Raw genomic sequence first — 21,931 nt, forward strand, 5'->3', positions numbered from 1 at the left:
TACTGTTAACATATCATTTCACATCAACTTTGTCAAGAATGATCATCCTCATACAAGTTCATTTGTGGAAACCTTCAAAGGACTAAAAGGACTTGAGACTGATAAAGTGTAAAATGTCTGTAGCTGAATGACAAGATTTGGAGGCAAAGAGCTTCAAATTTGGGGGTGGGACACTGTCATTATTCACATTACTCACCTGAAATATAAATCAAAACTTACAGAAATCTTTCAAATTAAAATTTTATTTACAGGGGAAAAATACTAAAACAAAAGTCTTAACAACCTTGAATACAGAGCTCTGGCCGTCGGAGCAGTCTGTAGGTGACAGGAGTACCGAAGGATGAAGTGGGGATCAAAGAACATTCTTTATATCAACAGCCTTTACCTGTGTGCACTGTCCACCTTTTGGACAACTACAGGTTTTTCCCCACACATATGGAAAAGTAGATTGCGTAAGAGAAATGAAGCGGTTCTGCAGTTTTTCCAAAAAGCCAAGGTTGAATATAGTGTCAACTTACAGATCGGACGTTTTCCAAAAAGGAAGTCATGCCAACAAAATGTTTACTCCTAATAAATTATGTATTTGAAATATTGTCAGCATAGTTATTCTGTATGAGCTGACAACACAAGGCCTCATTTCAGCATCAGTCTGGTTTTGATGTGTGTATCAACACACCTGCTTGCCTATACATTATTCACAATATTTACAGATTTTATACCTTCCATTCTCTGATTCCGTTTGAGCAGTATTTCAGGAACCTCGAATGTGCTGAACACAACAAAAGATGAATGAAAAATTGTTGCTGTCATGTCCTCCTCTAAGACTTGGCTTCCAAAAGTGTTTTGATGTCTTTAATGCCATGCTCTGATGCCACGGTGACGATGTGGTCCAGGGCGTTCATGTGGCCCAACATCTTCACAACCTCTTTGACTTGTTCTCTGTTGGCATTAGAAGTTACAAGTTAGAATTTGAATCTCACGCAAAGCACCTTGGATACTGTTACAGGAGAGGGCGCTATAAATAAATTCAGGTTCCCAAATTTAGACAACAAGCCTCTTACTTGGCAGTGCGCCGTTCCACATCAGACTTGCCCATGGTACTGCGGTACAACGAGTTGGCCAGGTGGGCGAGGTAGCGACAGAATGGTTCTAACTGAGGCAGCGTCTGTTGGTTCTTCAGCCCAGAGAACCAATGCGCTGGCAAAGACTCCACCACCTGAACAAGGAACAATGAAGAGTTCAACACTAGCTTTGTCATCCTGTTTAGAGAGTCACAAAGTTGCCTGGCTGAGCAGGAGCTATTGTCAGCTGTAAAAAACTGGAGAGAAAAGATGGAAAGCAGATGGCAAGAGTGCTAGAAAATGTCTAGATAATGTGAACTACCCATATGTAATGTTTCAACCTCTCAAATTGTACTGAACCATGAGAACACCTCAACTGCCATTCATACTTTCATGTTTTAGTACTACATAACGCAAAAGACCATGTAAGAGCAACAAGTACTGTTGTACTGGCTCATAATAATGCTGTTCTCTGCTGACAAAGTGATATGGCTAAATACAATGTATAGTTTTCTCTGCAAAACAACCCACACCATAAAAGAAAACACAACAAAACAAAAGTAACACCTACCTTCTGGCACTTCTGAACATTGTCCTCTGCTGTATCTGTGGTCTGCAGTGCAGAGAGAATGTATCTATTGAGAGTGCTGTCCAAAGCCAGGTCCTTCAGACAGGAACTGGATAAGATGCCTTCCCACTGCAGAATGTTGCCCAACAGCTGCACAAAGATGGAAAAACACAGATTATATACTGCACAAGGACAGTAGTTCTATTAGCCGCCACATAAGGAAATGTTGACATATGTGGGTTTGGGTATAAACCATATTATGGAGACAGAGACACATATACTGTTGCAGATGCCTAGTGTCCAGCACAGCTTATTGGTATAGCAATAAAAAGCAGAAACAAACAAAAAAATCTTTTTGCTCCATCTTTGCACATACCTTCACACAGGACCAGAACTGCCTCTCGTAGAACAAATAAGGGCTGCTATTCTTGTTCTCCAACACACTGGGCAAAAGCAAGAATCACTTTTAATCCATTAAGCGTCATCAGTGGGACACAAGAAAAAAAAAAAAAAAAAAAAAAACTAGACCACCTTCAGTGTTAATTGTGTAACATACTTCTTAGGATAGAGTGGAAGGAAGACATCTTCATCCAGAGTCCGCCTGGTCCTTAAGACAATAGTTTTTAAAAGCTCCTAATGGAGAAAAGGAGAAATCCATGAAGTTCCAATAAATTACCAGAAGAGCCAAACTATTCTGTTCTTTCACTGATGAAGTGCGTTAAGAAAGCGGACAGTACCTGTGTGTACCGATTGTCCCCATGCAGCACAGTAGGGTAACCTTTCATTAGTCTCTGAATAAAGCCTACTAGTCTGGTTGTCTGACTGCTTGACAGCGGATCCCACACTTGCTCTGCCAGCACTGAGAAACACAAACACAAACACCACACACAGATGTACATGATATAGTTTGTGCTGGTTTGCAACACAAAACAACTGAAATCTGTCTTAGTACAATAAGTGCTGCAGGTTTCTCTACCTGTCAGTTTGGAGAGTATGACCTTCTCCACGATGGCAGGCAGTAAGCCGATATCCCCGTCTCCTCTCTGCAACGTGCTGTGCTCCTCAAAGCCGTAAAACAACAGCGACTCAAACCAGAGCATGTACTCGAAATTTGCACACTGTGTCTGCACAGGGGAATAAAGAAAACTAATGAATTTCTAGAATTCTCTTTTGAAAAAGAAAAGGTGAAACTGAAAACACACGTGTGCCCTACCTCAAGAGGGTTCCATGTAATCAGCTGCAGGCGGACTAAGGGATTAAAGAGTTTGGGCAGACAGAGGCCTATGTAAGCGTCTCTGTAGGAGTCAGCATAGTCTCGCCTCCATACTTCAAAATGGGATTTGATGAAGTCAAGAGAATGAAAGTCCTCCACTACGTCTTCAAACACTTTCTTACATTCCCTGATGATACGATCTGGAGGGGGCGAAAGGTTTGTTAGGCAGGAGTTACAGATGTGTTGTGTTGTCTGTTAAATCCCATTTGACCAACAAAATTCCCATTTAGCATCATTAAGGCTGTAATAGGTGCAGCTGAACCTTTCTCCATGTTGAAGCTGGTGATGTCTGTAGAGGTTTCCTCGTCATCAGAGGATAAACCTTCTTTATGCTCTGTCCTCTTTCCATTCTGCTCTCGAGCTTGGCGCCTCCGAGTTCTGCACAAATCCACAAGCTCAAAAGTTAAAACCAGTACAGAATATTTTATCTGTGATCATCTGTAACATGGCTACAAAGAGTCAAGACTCTTAACTGTTTTTGTGACGAGCGAAATTAAAGTTTAATAGTTTTTATTTTCTGTTAAACTAACAGCAGCAGATTTTTGGATTCTAATCTTTGAGTACGAGTTAGTTTCATACCGCCGTGCTTCTCTTTCTGCTATCCTCCTCTGACGACTGTGCTCCTGGTATGCTGCTCGGTCTCGTCCAAATGAGTCTAAATTAGGAGCCATGACAGCTTTATCTGTAAGAGACAGGAGCCGTGTTAGAACCAGTAATGAAAAGCTGTGACAAAGCCATAAACTATTTCTTATTCTGGATGCTCAACATCTCACACAACATAAAAGAACATTCAAAATTTGATTCATCTAAACTATATGTGTTGAAAATAATGAAATGGAAAAGGCAAGTTACAGACAAAAGGATTGTTTTGAACTTACATAATAAATATGGACCTAAGGCTAATCTGTTATGTACAACCAGCAGTAAGTACATAAGTACAAATACAAGTAATATTTAGTATTAACTCATGTTCTACTCACTTACCTGTCTGCATCAGCTTACAAGTTAAAGTGAAAGTGACTGATGAAGTCACTTAAGAGAACATTTTTTGCCATCTTTACTTAGTGGCTCATTACTTGACCACCCAGCTGACTTTGAGACTCAGCCATTAAAGAGTAGCTGTAACAGCTCCTCCAAGAAAACATCTCCCATGTACATACATGCTCTCTGACTCAAAGTCACATATTAACCTTAATCACACTCATGAGGGGGCAGTGGGAGACAAGAATGTAAACCACACACGCACTCACAAACACCACGCACACACACAGAACTAACGAGGCTGTTCAAATAAATCATAAAAACCTTCAAGATGGACTGACTTGAAAGGCTTGCAAACTCCGACGATTCATCTTTAATATCATCCTGTCTTCTCTGGACAAGTCGTGAGGCCCGTTGCCTTAGTAACTGGTGCATGGCAGCCTCCAGCTCCAGGACAGCAGGCACCTGAAAGATATGATGCTTTCTGTGACCTCTGACCCAAACCAAAGTGGGGCTCCGAGTCACAGAGACATCCTGCTGGAGGGACAAGAGGAGCACAATGGACAATAAAAGCAAAACTGCACTAGCGTTGGGTGAAAATTTGGTATCTCATGCGTTCAGTTCCAGTCAAGATGCTTAGGCTGTATTACAGACTCCATGCTGAAGTAATTCTGATAATGGTTGGTTAATGTCGCTTTTCCTTCATAATGTAACCTAACAGGGTAAAAACAGACTTAAGTGTGGTTGAGGAAACACATGTCAGCAGCTGGAAGGCCAGTTCTCTCTTCACTCCTGTAGACGCTGTAGGACAAAGGCTAAGTTATTCTGTTTAGACATGCATTTTACTAAGTGGGTTTTCCCACAGATTAGGTATAGATGTGTATGATGTCTCAGATTCATCATTTCATGAACTATTTATCTATCTTATCTTCTTTTATAGACCATACACTTGTGTATCAACCCTACTTATGTTGTTCATTTATTTTGTGTGATTGTTTAAATAGACTTTAAACAATACAATTTCTTATGAAGTAGGAGCATTTTCTTAATATACAAAAAACAACTGCAACATACAACAGTATGTTGCTTAGGTAAGATAGCAGAGTTCTATTTGTGATAGTTCAGTTCAGTGAATCAGCTGGAATTTACATGGAGCGTGCTCCAAGTAACTCATTTGCAGCCACGCTGGCTTGCAAAAGAGTATTATTAATTATAACTACATATATAATTACATTGTGCAAATCAATACAAATGAACTTTTTATCATTCTCAATTGATGCGTCATGACACAAAAATGTCCTTTGGTTCTATCTCTAAAATCCACATAAGACAAAACAGAGAACAGCTAATTACACAGCAGATAAATTCTCCCTTACCTTTTCACTGAAACACTCAAGCAAGTCTCCAACATACCCTCGCATCTCTTGCAAGAATTTATATTGATCTGCATTGTCATTGGATGAGGCCTCCAGCTGCTGTATGGTGCTCTCAGAGGCAGCTAGGTCTTCTTCAATCTGCTTGTAGCGCTTGGCGTTTGCGTTGTGGCCTGCACACATTTGGCTGAGCCTACAGACACATCACATACAGGGAGGGACAGTAAGGATGACCTAAAAAGGTCTCGGGCCAAACAAAACTAGTCTTATTTGAAATGCTACCACACAGAAAATGACAGTCTGACTATCAAATAAACACATCATAAAACAATGCACTCCCAGTAAAACAAAACAAAAAACATGTATTTATGAGCACTAATGTAACCCCCCACCTCCAGAACCCCATATTCCTTCTTTGGCCCATAAATGTGTAGCTGGGTCTTCAGGGCCACAGCACACCAAGATGGCAGCAGCTGAGCTGAAGACTGATTATTAGATGATGCTGCAGTTTTCCACTGAACCTACCTATCCCGCAGGCGTTTCTTTACCAGATCAGTGGATACCGGGGCTAGATCACTAATAGGGGCCACATAGTGGACAGAGCCATTGTCTGCCCGGCCGGGTGGCTTGCCAGTCTGCGGGGCCACAGTACTGTAGGTAAAAGCCATGCTGTAGGACGAGCCATAGGGCTGGCTCTCATAGCTGTTCTGATAGTAGACTGTGTTGTCCTCAGGCTGGGTGCTTTGGACCTAGTCATTAGACACAAGGGAAACACATGATGCTTTTACCACTTCAACCTGCACAATCAATTATTCTATCTATAATATTTTTGCATTAATTGTTTACAATATAAAATTATGAAATATGACCATCATAACTCTCAGGAGCTGAAAGGGACTTTAAACTATTCAAATCAAATTGATATATTTGACATTGGTTATGTGATTTAGTACAGCTCACCTGGGGTATGCTGATTCCTTTTCTAATCTGCTCCTGCTCCCAGCGGCTCACCTCCTCATCCTGACCTGTATCCAGTGCTTCATCATCACTACCCTGGATACCTGTGTGTGTGAGAGGGGATGTTTATATATGTTAGATACAACCGAATGAACACAGTAGCACAGAATCAATAAATGGTCAGCACACCATTTTTGTACAGTACCTATCTCCTCAGCTATCTTTTGCCTCTGGCTTTTATTCCTGACACCGCTGAAGCGGATCCTCTTCTCTTCCTCATCTTCGTCATCGCTAACATCTTGGTCTTCTCGCACCAGACGTTTCTTGGGAGCCTCTGTCTCTATCAGTGGAGTTTCTCCCCCCAGCTCTCTAGCCATTTGCCGGCGCTTTCTGGCAGCATGGATGAACGCTGCATCAGGGATCTCCCCTAGAATAAAAGAGAAATAAGTCCTAGAGCTATGTAGCAAAGTTGTGTATACAACCACCAAAAAAGTCTTTCCAGTCTGGAAGCAAGGTGCTGCATGCATGGAGATTAAAGCATTTCAGTGACAGTTTAAAAAAAAACCAAATATTGCAGAGAAGAGTACCATTGTAAGATTTGCACCAGAATTCATTAAGAAAAAAAAAAAAAAAAAAAAAGACTAAAACCAAACTCACTGATATTTCCTGATAAATAGCGTGACGAAAAAGTACTGTATTTTCTGGAAAATAAGTCGCACCAGAATAATAGTTGCTCTTATAGTCCAGAAAATACAGTACTCAACTATCAAGTACAGCATGTAAGAAGTACAGGAGGTGGCCTATTTGTTCCAAACAAGATTGTGCCAGCACTGTACGCTGAAAAACACTGGAGAATCGTTTAAAACTGAATGTGTGCATTATACCTGGTCTCAGGCTACCAAGGGAGGAAATAGTGTTGAATGTTGCTCCACTGCTATTGCTCCTGGACACCTGACTATGCGCCTGGCCACCTTGACTCTTCGTGTCGTCCTCCTGCTCATCAGCACTGTCCACCTCCATTTCTTCCTCCCCTTGTTCACTACCCGCTCTGCTAGTAACCTCCTCTTTGATGGCAACTAAAGGCTGAGTTGGTGCATCTGGGAAAACAGGATACAGAAGCAGATGAGTCAAATGCAAAACAGTTAAAACAAATTACAAAACACATTTACGTTACAGCCATTGAAACGACACAGTGTGCTGAGGTCTCTTGGAGTACAGGCGACACAGCCGAAGACCATTTTTGACACAGTGGTGGCATCAGCCATTTCTATGAACCGGTCTGCTGGGGCAGCAGCATCTCGACAGTGGACAGGAAAAGACTGGACAAACTGATCAAGAGTGTCTGGTCTGTACTGAGAAGTCCCCTTGACCCAGTGCAGGTGGTGGGAGGATGCTGGCCAAGCTAACTTGTAAACATACAATATACCAGAGTGCAATAAGTCAGATTTCGCTTTGTATATTTCATTTTTAATATTGTTTTTATTGTAAATACCTTGATTTCTTCACTTTTTTCTATTCTGCTCTTATTGTTTTTTTTTTATCTTGTGCCTTACTTGGTTCTGTGACGATGTAGATTTGCCAACTGTGGGACAACAAAGATTTTTCTTATCTTATTAAACAGATGATGTACAGCAAGAATGGGATGTCCCACCTGATTTGGCTTCGTGCTTGACACAACCAGACCTTTCCAAATCCTCCTTATATTCCTTCTTCAGCTGTTTCACAATCTTCTTGCTGTGGTTGGATTTCTTCACCCTGAACACCTCTGATCCTTCTGTTTGAAACAATTGAGCAGGAAAAAGAGTCAACATCATCCAGTTAACTTGGTGGTGGCCACACAAGTGAAGCCAAATCAAGAAAAAGCCATAACACTTAACGAAGATTATAACATGGATTTAGGTACGCCACGCACAAATAAAACCTGAAAGGTAAACGCGTTTACCTTAGCTAACTAGCTAATTAGCATCGCGTTACCTTCTTCGTCGTCGAAACTCAGCAAACTCGCCTTCGTGGGCCCTGGCACCGGAGCTATATCTTTGCTTTTCTTTTCCTTCTTGGCGACTCTTACAATGTTCAGGTTAGCCTGTAGGCCATTGCTGTGACAGGTATCCGTGCTGCCAGGTGCCCCGGTAATGCTGTTGCTGGAAGTCTCCATAAACGGGATTTCCTCCCCTGCAGGCCCGAACGGCGTCGGCGCCACCGGAGGCTGCTGACCCTCCTCCTGCTCGTCCTCGTCAGAGTCATTCCTCCGCCGAAAGTTAGCTCGTTTCGCCTTTTTAAACATCGCGTATCTCTCTGTTAAGTGCAGCAGTACATGCCCAGTCGTCAAATGCTTTAAAAGTGTGACTGAAGATACAGGAGGTTATTCACACACTCACAAGCAGCCATTTTCTGTCAGAGATTGCGTATCTTCTTCGCCTTCAAAATTTGAAGCAGAGTGGAGACGTACATCTGCACGTTACTGCCCCCAACTGGTCTAAACTGGAGTTACAGGTAACATTGAATTGAATAGACTATCTACTGTATTTTATGAATAGTGACGTTTGTTGTTAATATATTATCTTAGTCTAACTAGGAAAAAAATTGCTGGTTTGTTTGTTTTCTGTTCATTAGGGGTTTTCCAAAGTACACATATAACTTGTTTTCTGTATGCATTTATTATTTGATTTTAATGTTTCATTTATAATTTTTACAATTTTAGTTCAAATGTACCACATTATTTGAGGCAAAATAACGTATTTGTGACACTCGCGACAACATTAGATGGTGGGTTTAACTGTTATATACAAATACACCTTAATAATGTTAGCAAGTCTTTCTTTGAGATTGCAGTAAGGAAATTATTTTTGTCATATCATAGTCTTGTGTGGTATATTTCCCTAATCAATCTTACCTTTGTGTAACCAAATGTAAGCCTGATCACTGAAACTGCCTTTATTCTGCTGTGTCCCAAATCCGAGCTATTACAACCACTGTGACAACTCACTGTCATATGTGTATTTTTACAAGCCTTCATAGTCTAACTCTGCCTTTGTATTCAAGGTCAAATTAATAATTGATGACACTGTGATGGCATATGGGGTTGACTTGGACAGCCATGGTCAAACAAATTCAATATGACATTTTTCTGTAATGCAGTTTCACTATAATGCATTCAATCAGACAATTCATTTGTATTTGTCAATGAACCCAGCCATGACAGGCTACACAGCATGTCCCCTTGTTTCAGAGTCCTGCACAGGCCCAAACCCACTGTTGCTGATGGAGCCTAATGCAAAGTGACAGAAAGATAACTGATTTTGTGGTAATCGCCTGTTCACTCCCTAAAGCAGTCAGCTGCATCTCACTTCTGGATTCATAATAAATTTGGGGGGTGATGTAGGCATTCATATAAAAAAGTCATGGGAGCTAATTATGTTTTATAAAATTAAAATGCAACTTAGTGACTTGTGAAGTTTGAAGAATTTACATAAAAGTTTAAATTTGAGTTTAGACTAGTGGAAAGATAAACAAATTAAAATATGGATACTCAGACAGTTTCCACGTCTACAGTCCGCCTCACACCTATTTTCTCATAAATTAATTTTCTTCAAAATGATCTCCTTTCATTTTAGCTCACTTTCATTCAACACTCATTATCTCTGAGCTATTTCCTTCACTTATAGCTGTTTGAAAAATAATGGAAAAGATGAAAGATCCAAATGCAAACCTCTGAAATTGAAGCTGCTTTCTACAGTATGTATGCTGGCATGTCAAACACATTATAGAAAATGGCATAGTTGAGAAGAGAGCATTTCTCTGCTGATATGTATTCTGGACATCCACAGCGTCCAGTTCTTTTAATAAATGCCAGGCATGTGATCTGCAGTTACTGAGGGTCATTATAGAGCTATTACTTGACACATTAGACGATGCTCTGCTACTGTAACAGCTGAAATTAAAGTGTCACCACAGATGAAGCTGGATGATATGCTTTGATTTATTATCATCAAGATTACCCTTTGCCATTAAAATGATAATTGGGGATAAATATCTCCCAATTAATGGCAGTATTTCACTTTCATTCCCAGAGTCATTTTCCCCATAATAATACTCATTCTTTATCGGGCAGTAGAGTTAGCAGAGCAGAAACCTATTCTTCTCCTATTGTGATGCAGTAAGAAGTACCCAGGAACCTTTCCATTGCTATTGTGGGCTGTTTACAGTATCAAGTATTACAAATCAAGTTGTTTTGTTTAATATTGATGATTTCTTTTTTTTTTTGCTTCAGAAAGCTATTTTAAAATGCAGTAGAGGTATGTTTGAAAGGAACCATTAATTTTGATAGAAAACCATGTAATATACTGTAGGTAAATGTGCATCTCATTTGAAAATATTTAAATTTCAGCGTCTGTTTGATTTTTAAACTAGAACCATTTTGATATTGACAGTATATATCCAATCAATGTTTATGAAATAATTATACATGAGACGAAAATGTTTGTTGACTATTTAATTAAAATTGCACACTTTTACTTCCGTTCAATGTGCAATAACAAATTTAAATGTCTATACTGCAAACCCCCCACCCAATCAGTGACAAATGACTGAATGTGTTGTTCCAGGTCCCAGGGTGTACTCTGACACTTGATGTAACTGGCCACCGATTCCTAGTTCAGACATTCAGAATCTATTACTGCTCTGATGACTTGAGAGTGTCTAAAGTGGTGGATGGTCGGAACTGGTTAGACTAACTCTTCTGCTGAAACCACCACATGGGGTTTCTCAAAATCAAAAGGAGAGCCACAAACTGGCTTGTTCTTCAGTGTTGCAACCAAGCAGAAGCAGGGAATCCAAATAAGAAACACTTGGGGGCACTGTAGGCCCTTGTAAGCAAAAAGCTGTGTCTTATTTGTGGCCAAGGTAAGCTCATAGTTCACCCATGTATAAATGCTAATGAAATACAATGACATTTCCTGATCCAGAGAATGTATCTGAAACAATCCAGCATGAATATAGATGGCATCAATACAGCTACTCAAAAGGACCACAGTATGTCTTTTCTCTTTAAGCAGAGCAGCAGGAATGATGCCACTTTAAATTGACCCTCCCCTCCAGAATACAGTAACTGCAATAGCAAAGTTACAGAAGCCAAGGTTTCATTTGCACTGATGAAACAAACATCAGGGTTGAATAACCCAGTTTATTAAATACACAGGATGCATGTCAAGAGGTAATGAAGGTGGAATAAGAATAAAAGAAAAAAAAAAGATTTGCAATAATAGGAGGACAATAGGATCTACTCCCTTTACCTTATTGTGAGGACTCACAATAATGCAAGTAAATGCATATTCCATAAGAGAAAATGAACGTCAGACTTCAACAGTTTTCATCAAAGTGTGTTTATACATTTGATATATAAATCTTAAAACTATGTACTTTACTTTCATGAAAGCAGCCATATTTTATAATAGAGGCAGTCAATTCTCTCTAAAGACAGATATCTAATTCTCTTCATATGTCCCAGTGCTCACAGGTAATAGCATCCTTTGAAGACCGAAGATTAATGTTGTGATACAAGCATCCATGTACAGTACAAAGCATCAGAAAAAAAGAGACTACTGTTGTTAACTAATTATTCTTATCTCCAACAGGGGATCAAGATTCGCTGAGGTAATTTTTGTTTAGATTCTCTGTGTGCTTTGTGCTAGCAGAGAACATTATTCCTCCTCCAGCAGCGGAGGAATAACGAGTGCATGTGCCTGCGTATACCAGCCATTCTTGGTATCAATCAGTGAGATGAAATCCAGTAACTAACTGCCTCTGTTAGCACAGGCACCAGTTATTTGAACACAAATAGTTGAGGCAAACGAAAAAACAGGCAGACAGTCTGATTTCGCAGTGTTTTAAATAGAGAAGGAAAAAAAAAAAAAAGAGGTTGTGGTGTTTTGATCAGTGACTGGTATCGTACATTCTTTCATACTTTGTGCATGTGCAAGATGAGACTATCTGCATATTTCTCCTCTGTCTTCCCTGGCTGCTTATGTCACATGGAGTTTACTGCATGTGGCGCTGATGGTGCAGGTATGTGTTTATCTCAGGAGTGAATTCTTCTGCGTCCTCTTCATACGTTAGAAATAAATTTGATGTGAATCGTTTCACGCTTCTTTTCAACACCCTTCCATCCCTCCTTTTGGCTACCACCCCACTGCACTCATCACTCATTTTGAGCTTATACTCTTGCCATGTTTTAAGTGAAGCAGTTGTGTTTTTTTTTTTTTGTGCCGAGCTTTAGAAGTGAAGATAGAAAAGTGTCAAAGACTTAAAAAAAAAAAAAAGTATGAGGAAGAAAGTTGTCTCAGACTAACTGTGTCAGCAACATCACCACATCCTCCAACCCTCCTCCTCTCTCATCTATCACTCAAGGTAAGATCAAAGCCTAATCACTGGGAGACTTAGCCATAGTTACACATGGTGCCTAAAACTCTATCAGGACTAGCGTTCACATGTACGTTTACACACACACCGCACTCACATGCACATCCCCCTTCAGCTTTGCACACACACATATCTCAAAGACTGTCCCTCTTTTGACAACTCATGGCCTTCGGGGGTGCGTTCGTGAGTCGGCATCGGACTCCTGGACTTGAGGATTTAAGAAAACTAGCACACCCTGATCTGTAACCCCTGACAGAGAAGAGACAGAAACATACTTTCATAGACTTTGCAGGAGAACGTCCCCGCAGCACCTGTGGGCAAAAGCAGATGTAGACTAAAGTTGAGGAATCGGGTGGAGGAGGTGATGCGCTTGATTAAAGGGAACACAGAGAGAAAATGATGATGTTTAAACCCACTTTGAAGCCTCAAACTGGTAAATAAATTATGTGCTCGAGAAGACTCAAGAAATGGCTGCAGCTCCTACACCTGCGGCCCAGCGCTTAAATATTCATTTCCTGTCATAGTCACACACACTTGAGTGTGTGTAGCACTTTTAAGACTGAGTGTGTGTGTGTGTGTTAAAGACGCACACCGATTTAGAAAAAGGTGTGTTCAAGAGATGCTTCCCACATGAGCAAGTGTAGAAGGCAAGACAAGAAGAAAAGAGAAGAGAAATCAGTATTTATTTTCTCCTTAATGATAAACTCAAACATCCTTTAAAACTCTCTCATCAGCGGACAGCTCAACAGAGAAGAAGCGAACATCCTCCCCACTTTTCATTCATGCCTTTGCTATTCTTTCATCCCTGCAATGCTCGTAATGGTCCTGAGATTAGAGCTGGATGTGTTATCTAAATTTGTCATTTGACAGAAAGGAAGCGTGAGAGGGCTCTCGTTTGTGAGAATTACTGCAGGAAAAAGTGAAAAGAGAGAATTTTCAATGCAGATGTTTAGGAGATGAAAGTGAAGCTAATTCCTGCAGGGATTTCAACATTTTCATATGAGCTAAAGTAATAAGAATGTCATTGTGCACAATTGCACAAACATTCAGAAATATACACACTTTTGGCAGAGGTTTTTGCTACACCCTGCGTGCTCTAAAGTTCTGGTGATTACAGACAATATATTTCAGTTCTGTTTAGTTTATTGTTTTGTAATGAGCAATCCAGAATAGGCGTCATGGCAGTGCTGTGGTTAGCACTATTGCTCCACAGCATGAAGATCCTGGGTTTAGACCTTGTTTTTAAACCTGGAACCTTCTGTTTGGAGTTTGCATGTTTGCCCTGTGACTGCCTTAATTCTTCTCTGGGTGCTCTGGTTTTCTCCCACAGTCCAAAGACATGCAGGTTGGGATCAGGTTAATTGGTGGCTCTAAATTGTCTGCAGGTGTAAATGTGAGTGTTTGTCTCTATGTGTCAGGCCTGTGATAGACTCCAGCCCACAACACTGGACTAAGTGAATGGCTGGATGGATGTACACTCTACAGCACGTGAAATGGCACAATTCATCCTGACAATTCATCCAAAATCTGACAGACTTCAGTGGAGCTTAATATAATTATTTGACTTTAGTTTGTCTAAAGCACAATGTATGCAAGTACACACACTCTTTCTCCATACTTCCCCACTCCACTCTTCATCACTGTCTACTGATTAATCATTGTATCTGACTGCTCATTAGACCATCTCTTTTAAAATGGCTTGACCTTGTATTGATCCCACCCCCCTTCTCTTCATTTCACGTTTCTTTCTCCGATTTGCTTCTCCTCTCCATCTCTTCATTTCCTAGGCAGCGTATGTTTCAGACAGTCCTTCAGGGGCTTTTCTCCTCCATCAGCCTGAGTACAGATATTTCAGCACCTTGATTTCAGAGTAATTACATAAGGATAAATGATGACTCTCCCTGACTGGATTTCTCCCCTCTTTCTGTCAACCCATCAGGAACAGGACCTGGGGCACAGCAATCACTCACTACTACTCTGCAGGAGGGAGTTCGAATCTCCCTAAAGTTTACACGTAAAGACTGAAAGATTTTTTTTTTTTTTTACTTGATTTCAGGGTAACAATGTAAGAATAACTTTCCTTGAATGCATTCTCCCTTCTTTCTGTCAGGCTGACGGGACCACGACCTGGGCATAGCAATCACTCACTATGGTGCTGTGCAGGGCGGAGCTACAATCTTTTAAAAGTTTACACATTACACTTTTTTTCCTTAGCATTTAACTTTTTCGATCTTTATTTGCACAGGGGTTTTGGTTGGGCATGCATGCTATTTTTTTAGCACAAGCTTGTGTCGCATTCATACAAGCACACAGATTCCCACCAGGGAGTTGCCAATGGCAACCACATTCTGCTGTTTGCCACTGAGCAGCTCCACTGAAACAACCGAGGATTGCTCATAGGTACTTCAATAATAGCTGTGGAGGAACATCTCATTTACACCTGACCCAGATTTCCTCAGGTCTTGTCATCAAAGAAGACTTTTCTAAGCTCCAGGATACCTTTCATAATTTCAAAGGTTCTGTGGCCTCTATAAAAAATGAGATTTCCGATTCTTAATTAGGTCTGTGTGTTTATGCAACCAAAGACCATTAACTGAAGCCTTTTGACGTCAGTCCTTGAAATGTGATTATGTTTTATGATTCCTGTCACCTTTAGAGAGTGCCTTTTTTCTTAAAGGCCAAGGGCTATGTGAAGTATATCAGTGAAGAGCATCATAATCCAACCTGATCTTACATATGATATCCTGCTGGTTAACACAAACAACTTGAGATTCTGGGCAGGAATAGGACATCTGTGAGTGATGTGTTTGGCCCATGGCAGGAAAAAAAAAAAGAGTATCCTGTGAGAGAACTTGCAATGAATTCATAAAACAAACAGGGACTTTGTAACATCTTCTCTCAGGGACACATCCAAGCACACTGGGGGTAGAATCCCACTGCTGCCCCAGCAGAAGGCCTCACACCAGGGCCTTGATTTAATCACTGCCCAACAAGGGGAGAGGCCAAGCAGGCAACAAAGCTGCCCTCCAGCCTTCCATCCTCCTGCCAGCAATGCTCCCTGTAGGTTGACCCAGGAGAGGCCATGCCTCAACCTCCACCCTTCACTAGGGTCGTTTGAAAATAAGAGGAACTGAGTGTAAGGGGAGGGAAGGCTGAGAGGAGGAGAGCTAGATGAAACCCTGGTTGTTCTCTTTGAACTGCTAATCACTGTGTTTAAAGCTGACCTCGCTTCCTGTCTCTTGTTCTGTGTTTGGCTCATTAAAATATCCACCCTGAGAAAGGGTCCAGATGGGTGTTCAATACGATTCCTTCTTCAGTTCTCAATAACCCAGTGAAATCACAAATCACTAGTACTTGCATGGGAGATATTTATGTAGGCCTTTTACACAACTGGCAATCAACTATAGCTTAGGTGATGCCATCCATAGTCACTGTAAATGGAAACTATATTGTGGATGCACTTGGTCTGGACCATCCAATCAATACCGAAGGTGGTCAGGAACATGTGTGAGCACAGATAGAGCGTGAGTATCCTGTCTGCACTAAAAGGATGCCTAGTAAACTTTGCAGAGTACATAAGAAATGCCAAATCTCCCAAACATCTTTTGACACATTTCTGGAGTTGGTATCATTTGCACACTAATATTTTTAGGTTGTTTTGTGCAGATCTTCACACTGAAATGCCAAAAAAGAGTGCAGCCAAGTCTCTTATCCTGCTCAAGACAGACACTGCCCTGTTATCTTGGATATCACAGCTGGTTAAACCTCAGTTCTGCCATATCCTTATAATTAGCAAATATATTTTTCTGTTGTCTGGGTCCTCTACTGTGCTGCTGTACTGATACCATGATCATATCACTGTATATGGTTACTAGGCAGATTACTGATAGATTAATAAGTTAGTGACAGCACATTGCACACTAACAAAGGGCGATAATTGTGTTGTAAAAATGGTGATTTAATGTCGACTGAAACTCAGAACCGAGTGAAAAAGGTGTGTTTTAAGATTTAGTCGCGTTAGTGTGGAATGGTCTGAGATTAATTCTAATGTGAGGTGTGAAGTGCAATCTACGCCTACTAGGTCTTGATCCAATTTGGATACATTTGCACTCAAGATACTATGTCTGAACAAGTCCTCAGAAACTGCAGTGAGAGGAAAGGTTGGGCATGGAAGGAGGACATGGTGAGGCGGAGGAGAGTAGGGTAGCAGGGGATCAATCAATCATTGCTCCTGTTGGTTTATATTGACTCTGCAGTCCCACTGGGCTACCACGGTCAATGTGCTTTCAGGCATTTTGTGTGGGTCGATGAAGACGCGTGCCTGACTTAACACTCACCTTTATACGGATACGTGCATGTGTGTTTGTGTAATAAATTAAATGTTTTCATGCAGTGCAGTTAATAGGTTTTCATACATGCATGGAACACATACACATGGAAACTGTGGTGACTACTACAGAAATTATAACACATAAATTGAACGTATTGAAACGTCAGAGTGAAGTCACGGAGAATCAGACTTTAACTTTTGTAGAAGATTAAACTCTTTTAAAATGAGTTGACCTTGGTACCAAACTACATTGTGCCCAGTGGCAGTCTCCCAAGAACCAACAGCATTAAGGTTGGCTTTGGTCCATCGACTGTGTTTGGCATTCATTATGTCTCATAAATGGGTGATGAAAACCTCTCTACACCACCTGGTACAAATCTCTGTGTAACCTATTATCCTCCACTGATGTCAGTCTACGTCAATGGCTCAGTCAGTTTGAACTACAACAATTTCAGTGATTAAAATAAAGGTTTATTTTTCGAACCGCTGTGATTGGTTAATTAGATGGCAGCATACAGGCCCTTTTCTGTTTTTAACAACAACGCAACTTTTCTCAATTGAATGAACGATGGGCATTATTTTGTCTTTGTATTTGTTGAAATATTTTCAACTAGGGGTTGGTAATTTGAATAAAATTGATTATTACTACTACATATTGTTTATATTCAATCAAGAAACTATTTGTAGATAAAAATCCCCAGATGTCTGTTATGTCTGTAAACCCATGTGACTGACTACATTTACACATACAACAAACTTCTGTTGTCTAATAGTATAGACATACAGTTATATTTATAACTCTTTTGAAATACATCTAGTAATACAGATATAAGAACGCCTGTTACATTATGTTCACTTAGATAGTAATATACCTTTGGTTGCACTACAGAATGGATGACAAGCAGCTAACTAGAGAAAGTGGATGTGATCAGTAAAAATATATTACAGCTAGTTTATTACTATGTATTGTTTTTAAACAGAGAAAATAGTTAACTGTAAAATGCATGTTGTCAGCAGAGGCTGTCAAATCAACACTGACCTTATCTGTTGGATTTTCTGAATAGACTATATTTCTTATGGGCACCTTATAATTGGGACTCAATTGTTTCTGTTCTATTTGTCGTTTCTGCTGTGTTCATTACTGCATTGTTTTGAGTGCTATGTAGTCTTATACTGTTTTTAAATTTCTCTCAAAGCTGTAGTGAAGTGGAGCATTGTAGTGAGGTTGAGCGCTTGTGAAACACAGTAATGGACAAGATGAAGGAGCACAATGAAAACTCATACAGGCTAAACAAAATCTCGCAAAGAGAAGTGAAGAGAAAACGAGAAAAGAGAGAAATGAAGAGATAATTTAGGTAGAAACCAAGAACGTTCTCTGCTTGGGAGGCCATTTGCATTTGCAGATTAGGGACAAAAACCTCTCAGCCGATAAGATTGGTTTAATTAAAGGCTAACTGCGTCACTGTGGTGTGTAGTAGTAGGACATATGTGTAATTACAGTGGGTACTTTTCCTAGATGATTAAGTATGTGCATTTGTGCATAAACCCACGTGGAAATCTGCAGTATTTGTTAGAAATAGTTTGTAAGAGTACTATTTTTTTTTAGCCCACCTGGTCATCAATCATCTAAATGATGTGATGCCATGAACTGACAGACTCTGAGTGATGGATGATTGACAACTGATGATTACCCAAGCCAAGGGGTGTTCGTGGAACCGAGGGTAAACCTCTCTGGGGCTTTTACCATGTTGGTTCAGATTGCAAGATGACTTGAGGTGAACTGAGAATAAATTTAGATTGAATAAATCAAAATTAGCTGTCAAATGGATTTGTGGCCTTTATTGGATCATTTTATTAACTGATCTCTTATTAAGCATGCGCTGCTTTTAACGTACAGTAGAAAACATTATAAACCATTGAATAACCATATCATTTTAAAGTTACACATTCTCGAAAGCCAAACGTAGATTTAAGAAGGATGCTGTCAAAGCCATGAATAGCAATGCATGAGGTATTACTTACTATTCATTTCAAGCATTCTGCATGCATGACAACCACTGAACAATGTTCACAGTAGATTTTTCACGTTAACTCTAGTCTATTTAAAGGTAACTGAATACATTTAAGTAATTTTCTCCTTTACAAACTGTGAGCTATAACAGATTCAATACTGAACCTAAATCAGCATGAATGAGTATTATTATGAACACTGAACAAACAAAACAAACAAATAAACAAACTCAAACTTCACTGTATTTACCTTGTATTTACTTTCACATTTTTCAAAAATGTGGTTATATCATTTAATGTCTTGTTATAAGTAGTTCTAGCTGAATGGTTCACTAAAAAAAAAAAAAATCTTGAAACCTTGAAAACAGGGGACCTTACAGGTTTGATTTACTTTAAACACTGTCAGTCCTTTTAGAGCTCAGACAATCAATTTTAAAGTGAAGAAATGTCTTCAGTTCACAGAATCAAAAGCCAACAGTGCAGCAAATGCTTAGAGGAAGTGGAATACTTCAGCTGAGAGAGACACACTGGAGATTTGGTTTTACCAGAGTAACTTCATACTCTGTAATATGTGGTTTTTCTACCACCCAATTTGCTGAGCATCTCTGACACCATGACCCTTCTTTTATTAAGAGTCTGAGCAACCTAAGAGGGGACAATGTTTCTTTGAGCTGTCAGGTCCACTCAATAGAGTCAAGGTAATAAAACGAATTTGAGAGAAAAGCTGAAAACAAGGAGAGAGGTGGATTGAGTTGAGTTGAGCAGTAGCCGGCGGACTGGCCAATAAGTGAAAAGGCTTTCTACCTGACAGGTTATTGATTGGCTCAAACTTCCCAAAAGGATCCTGGAAGACTTTTAAAGACATGGTACTCGCTCCAGTCTTTTCCTTTCTTTCTTCCCATGCTTGGCATTGTTTGTAATCTTGATGGCATTTGAGATAGTTAGAAAAGTTAAGATCAATGAAATGAATGAAAGAATAAATACCTGGCACTGTAAGACAATAAAAAAAATCAATCACAGCATAGATTATACTGACCAAGGAGCTATACAAAAATGATTCAGGGTTCTCACTTTGTAAAATCCCTCCCAGGGTTGTCTTGAAGTACAAAAATGGCAATATTCTCTCTGCATGTCAAGCAGAGAGGAACTTGTTTAATTATATATCCAATTTAAACCATAATATTACTTAATAAAACTTGCAATGTGCACCGCCAGTGTATGGATTAACATAACAATGATACAGAGACAGAGCTATCTGTCTTTTTGCCAGTTCTCTATACATCTGTACTTCTCTTGAATGGCATGTACACAGCCATGGGATAAGACAAACTATGATTTCAAAACATGTCATAATGTGAAAGGTTTTCAGCAGACCTCTGAGTGTGGCCTCCAAAAAGACAGATGAAAATGACCATTTCTGACCTTTAAGATTTTGACAACATCATGAAACTTTGTTTTCTAAGAAGAATGGAGAGGACTCTAAACTGACAACCTATGTCTTGTCTTTGTAGAGTTGGCTTAATATAGTTGGAAACATTTCTGGGAAAAAAAAAATGAAAAGCTCGGCATTTAGTTCATATACAGTGCAGCAGAAGGTTCTTTGGTTGGAAAGGTTAAAACAACATTGTAAAAAAGAAGTATACCTATAACAGCAGATGTGCTCTATGTCTCATAAATATGTACATAACATAACATACATTAAGCAACACTTTTCATTTGCTGTATTAACTCATTATCAGCTTTCTCTCTCTCTCTCCATATAATATATATGTATATATACATACATACATACATACATACACATAAACACACGCGCACACACACACACATATATATGTATATATATATATATATATGTGTGTGTGTGTGTGTGTGTGTGTGTGTATATATATATATATATATATATATATATATATATATATATATATATATATATACCCTTTTCACACAGGGCCATGTAGTTTTGGATTTTGTTTTCCCTTAATACTAAAAACCTCCATTTAAAAACTGTATGATGTGTTTACTTGTGTTATCTTTGACTAATATCTAAATTTGTTTGATGATCTGAAACATTAAAGTGTGACAAATATGCAAAAAAGTAAGAAATCAGGAAGGGGGCCAACACTTTCTCATACCACTGTACATGGAACGCCATAACCAAGTAGCTGGCATAGTGCCAAAGAACATCTGTGCAGAGTATGGGCTGGAGGTCCCAAGGTCAAAATGGGACACACCTCCAAAGGTGGTGGAGAATGACCGAGCTAAGCTCCTGTGGGACTTCCAGATACAGACTGACAAACAGGTGATGGCTAACCAACCGGACATAGTAGTGGACAACAGAAGAAAGCCATAGTGGTAGATGTAGCCATCCCAAGAGATGGCTACATCACTCTTAACCAATAACCAACTGAATAAATGTCAGGAAATTAAAAGCAACAACGCTAATTAAATGTAACCTCAAATGCTACCTCATGAGCTGTAATATTGTTGTAGGATTATGTTGACTGTTCTGTGTATGATTATTGTACTTGCTCTGTGTGTAAATGCCATATCAACTTATATACCACTTTTCTCCACTCACATGCACTTTCCACTATTAGCCCATGTACACAACCTCACATACTTTCACACCAATGGAACAGCCACCGGGGGCAAGTTCACATTCTTGATGAAACATCCTGAAACATGTAAACAGACAAACGTACACACTGAGTCCATTACAATTCTCCTTTTCTGTTGTCTCTGCATGGTGTTCACATATTCATTTCCCTGTGACATCTTGTAGTTAATCTGTCTACAATATGATTGTGTGTGTGTGTGTGCGCGTGTAAGAATGTGTAATGTGTGTTGTGTATGTTTCAAGTCTGGGAAAAGGAAAACACTTTGTGCATATTTTTTTTCATAATAAATAAGAAAATGTGAATATGCAGACCCTGTGCTTATTAATGAAATCTGCATTAT

The 21,931-nt window shown here is 39.7% G+C and overlaps 1 protein-coding gene across 1 annotated transcript; it reads right to left on the reverse strand.

Annotated features, from left to right (window-relative positions):
- Nucleotides 1-222: 222 nt before the first annotated feature.
- Nucleotides 223-8,621, reverse strand: paxbp1 (PAX3 and PAX7 binding protein 1). Its single transcript, XM_026329060.1, has 18 exons — nt 8,188-8,621; nt 7,865-7,987; nt 7,098-7,310; nt 6,419-6,640; nt 6,217-6,317; nt 5,782-6,005; nt 5,260-5,449; nt 4,225-4,348; nt 3,482-3,584; nt 3,165-3,280; nt 2,843-3,042; nt 2,606-2,753; nt 2,367-2,488; nt 2,186-2,262; nt 2,006-2,072; nt 1,633-1,779; nt 1,062-1,216; nt 223-939 (listed from the first exon to the last, which is right to left on the reverse strand). Exons 1-18 carry the CDS (start codon nt 8,495-8,497, stop codon nt 819-821), a joined length of 2,763 nt encoding a protein of 920 aa, XP_026184845.1. The 5' UTR covers nt 8,498-8,621; the 3' UTR covers nt 223-818.
- Between the last annotated feature and the right edge of the window lie 13,310 nt (nt 8,622-21,931).

The sequence above is a fragment of the Mastacembelus armatus genome, chromosome 14 (genome assembly GCF_900324485.2).
Source record: "Mastacembelus armatus chromosome 14, fMasArm1.2, whole genome shotgun sequence".
In the NCBI taxonomy this organism is placed as follows: domain Eukaryota; kingdom Metazoa; phylum Chordata; class Actinopteri; order Synbranchiformes; family Mastacembelidae; genus Mastacembelus; species Mastacembelus armatus.

Bases quoted from the DNA above. Each gene is read 5' to 3' on its own strand.
- paxbp1 (XM_026329060.1), bottom strand. From the start codon at position 8,497: ATGTTTAAAAAGGCGAAACGAGCTAACTTTCGGCGGAGGAATGACTCT. The intron at 3,585-4,224 runs GTCAGTCCATCT...TGTCTCTTACAG, and splicing joins GGAGTTTGCAAGCCTTTCAA to ATAAAGCTGTCATGGCTCCT. The intron at 3,043-3,164 runs GTTCAGCTGCAC...CGCCCCCTCCAG, and splicing joins CAGCTTCAACATGGAGAAAG to ATCGTATCATCAGGGAATGT.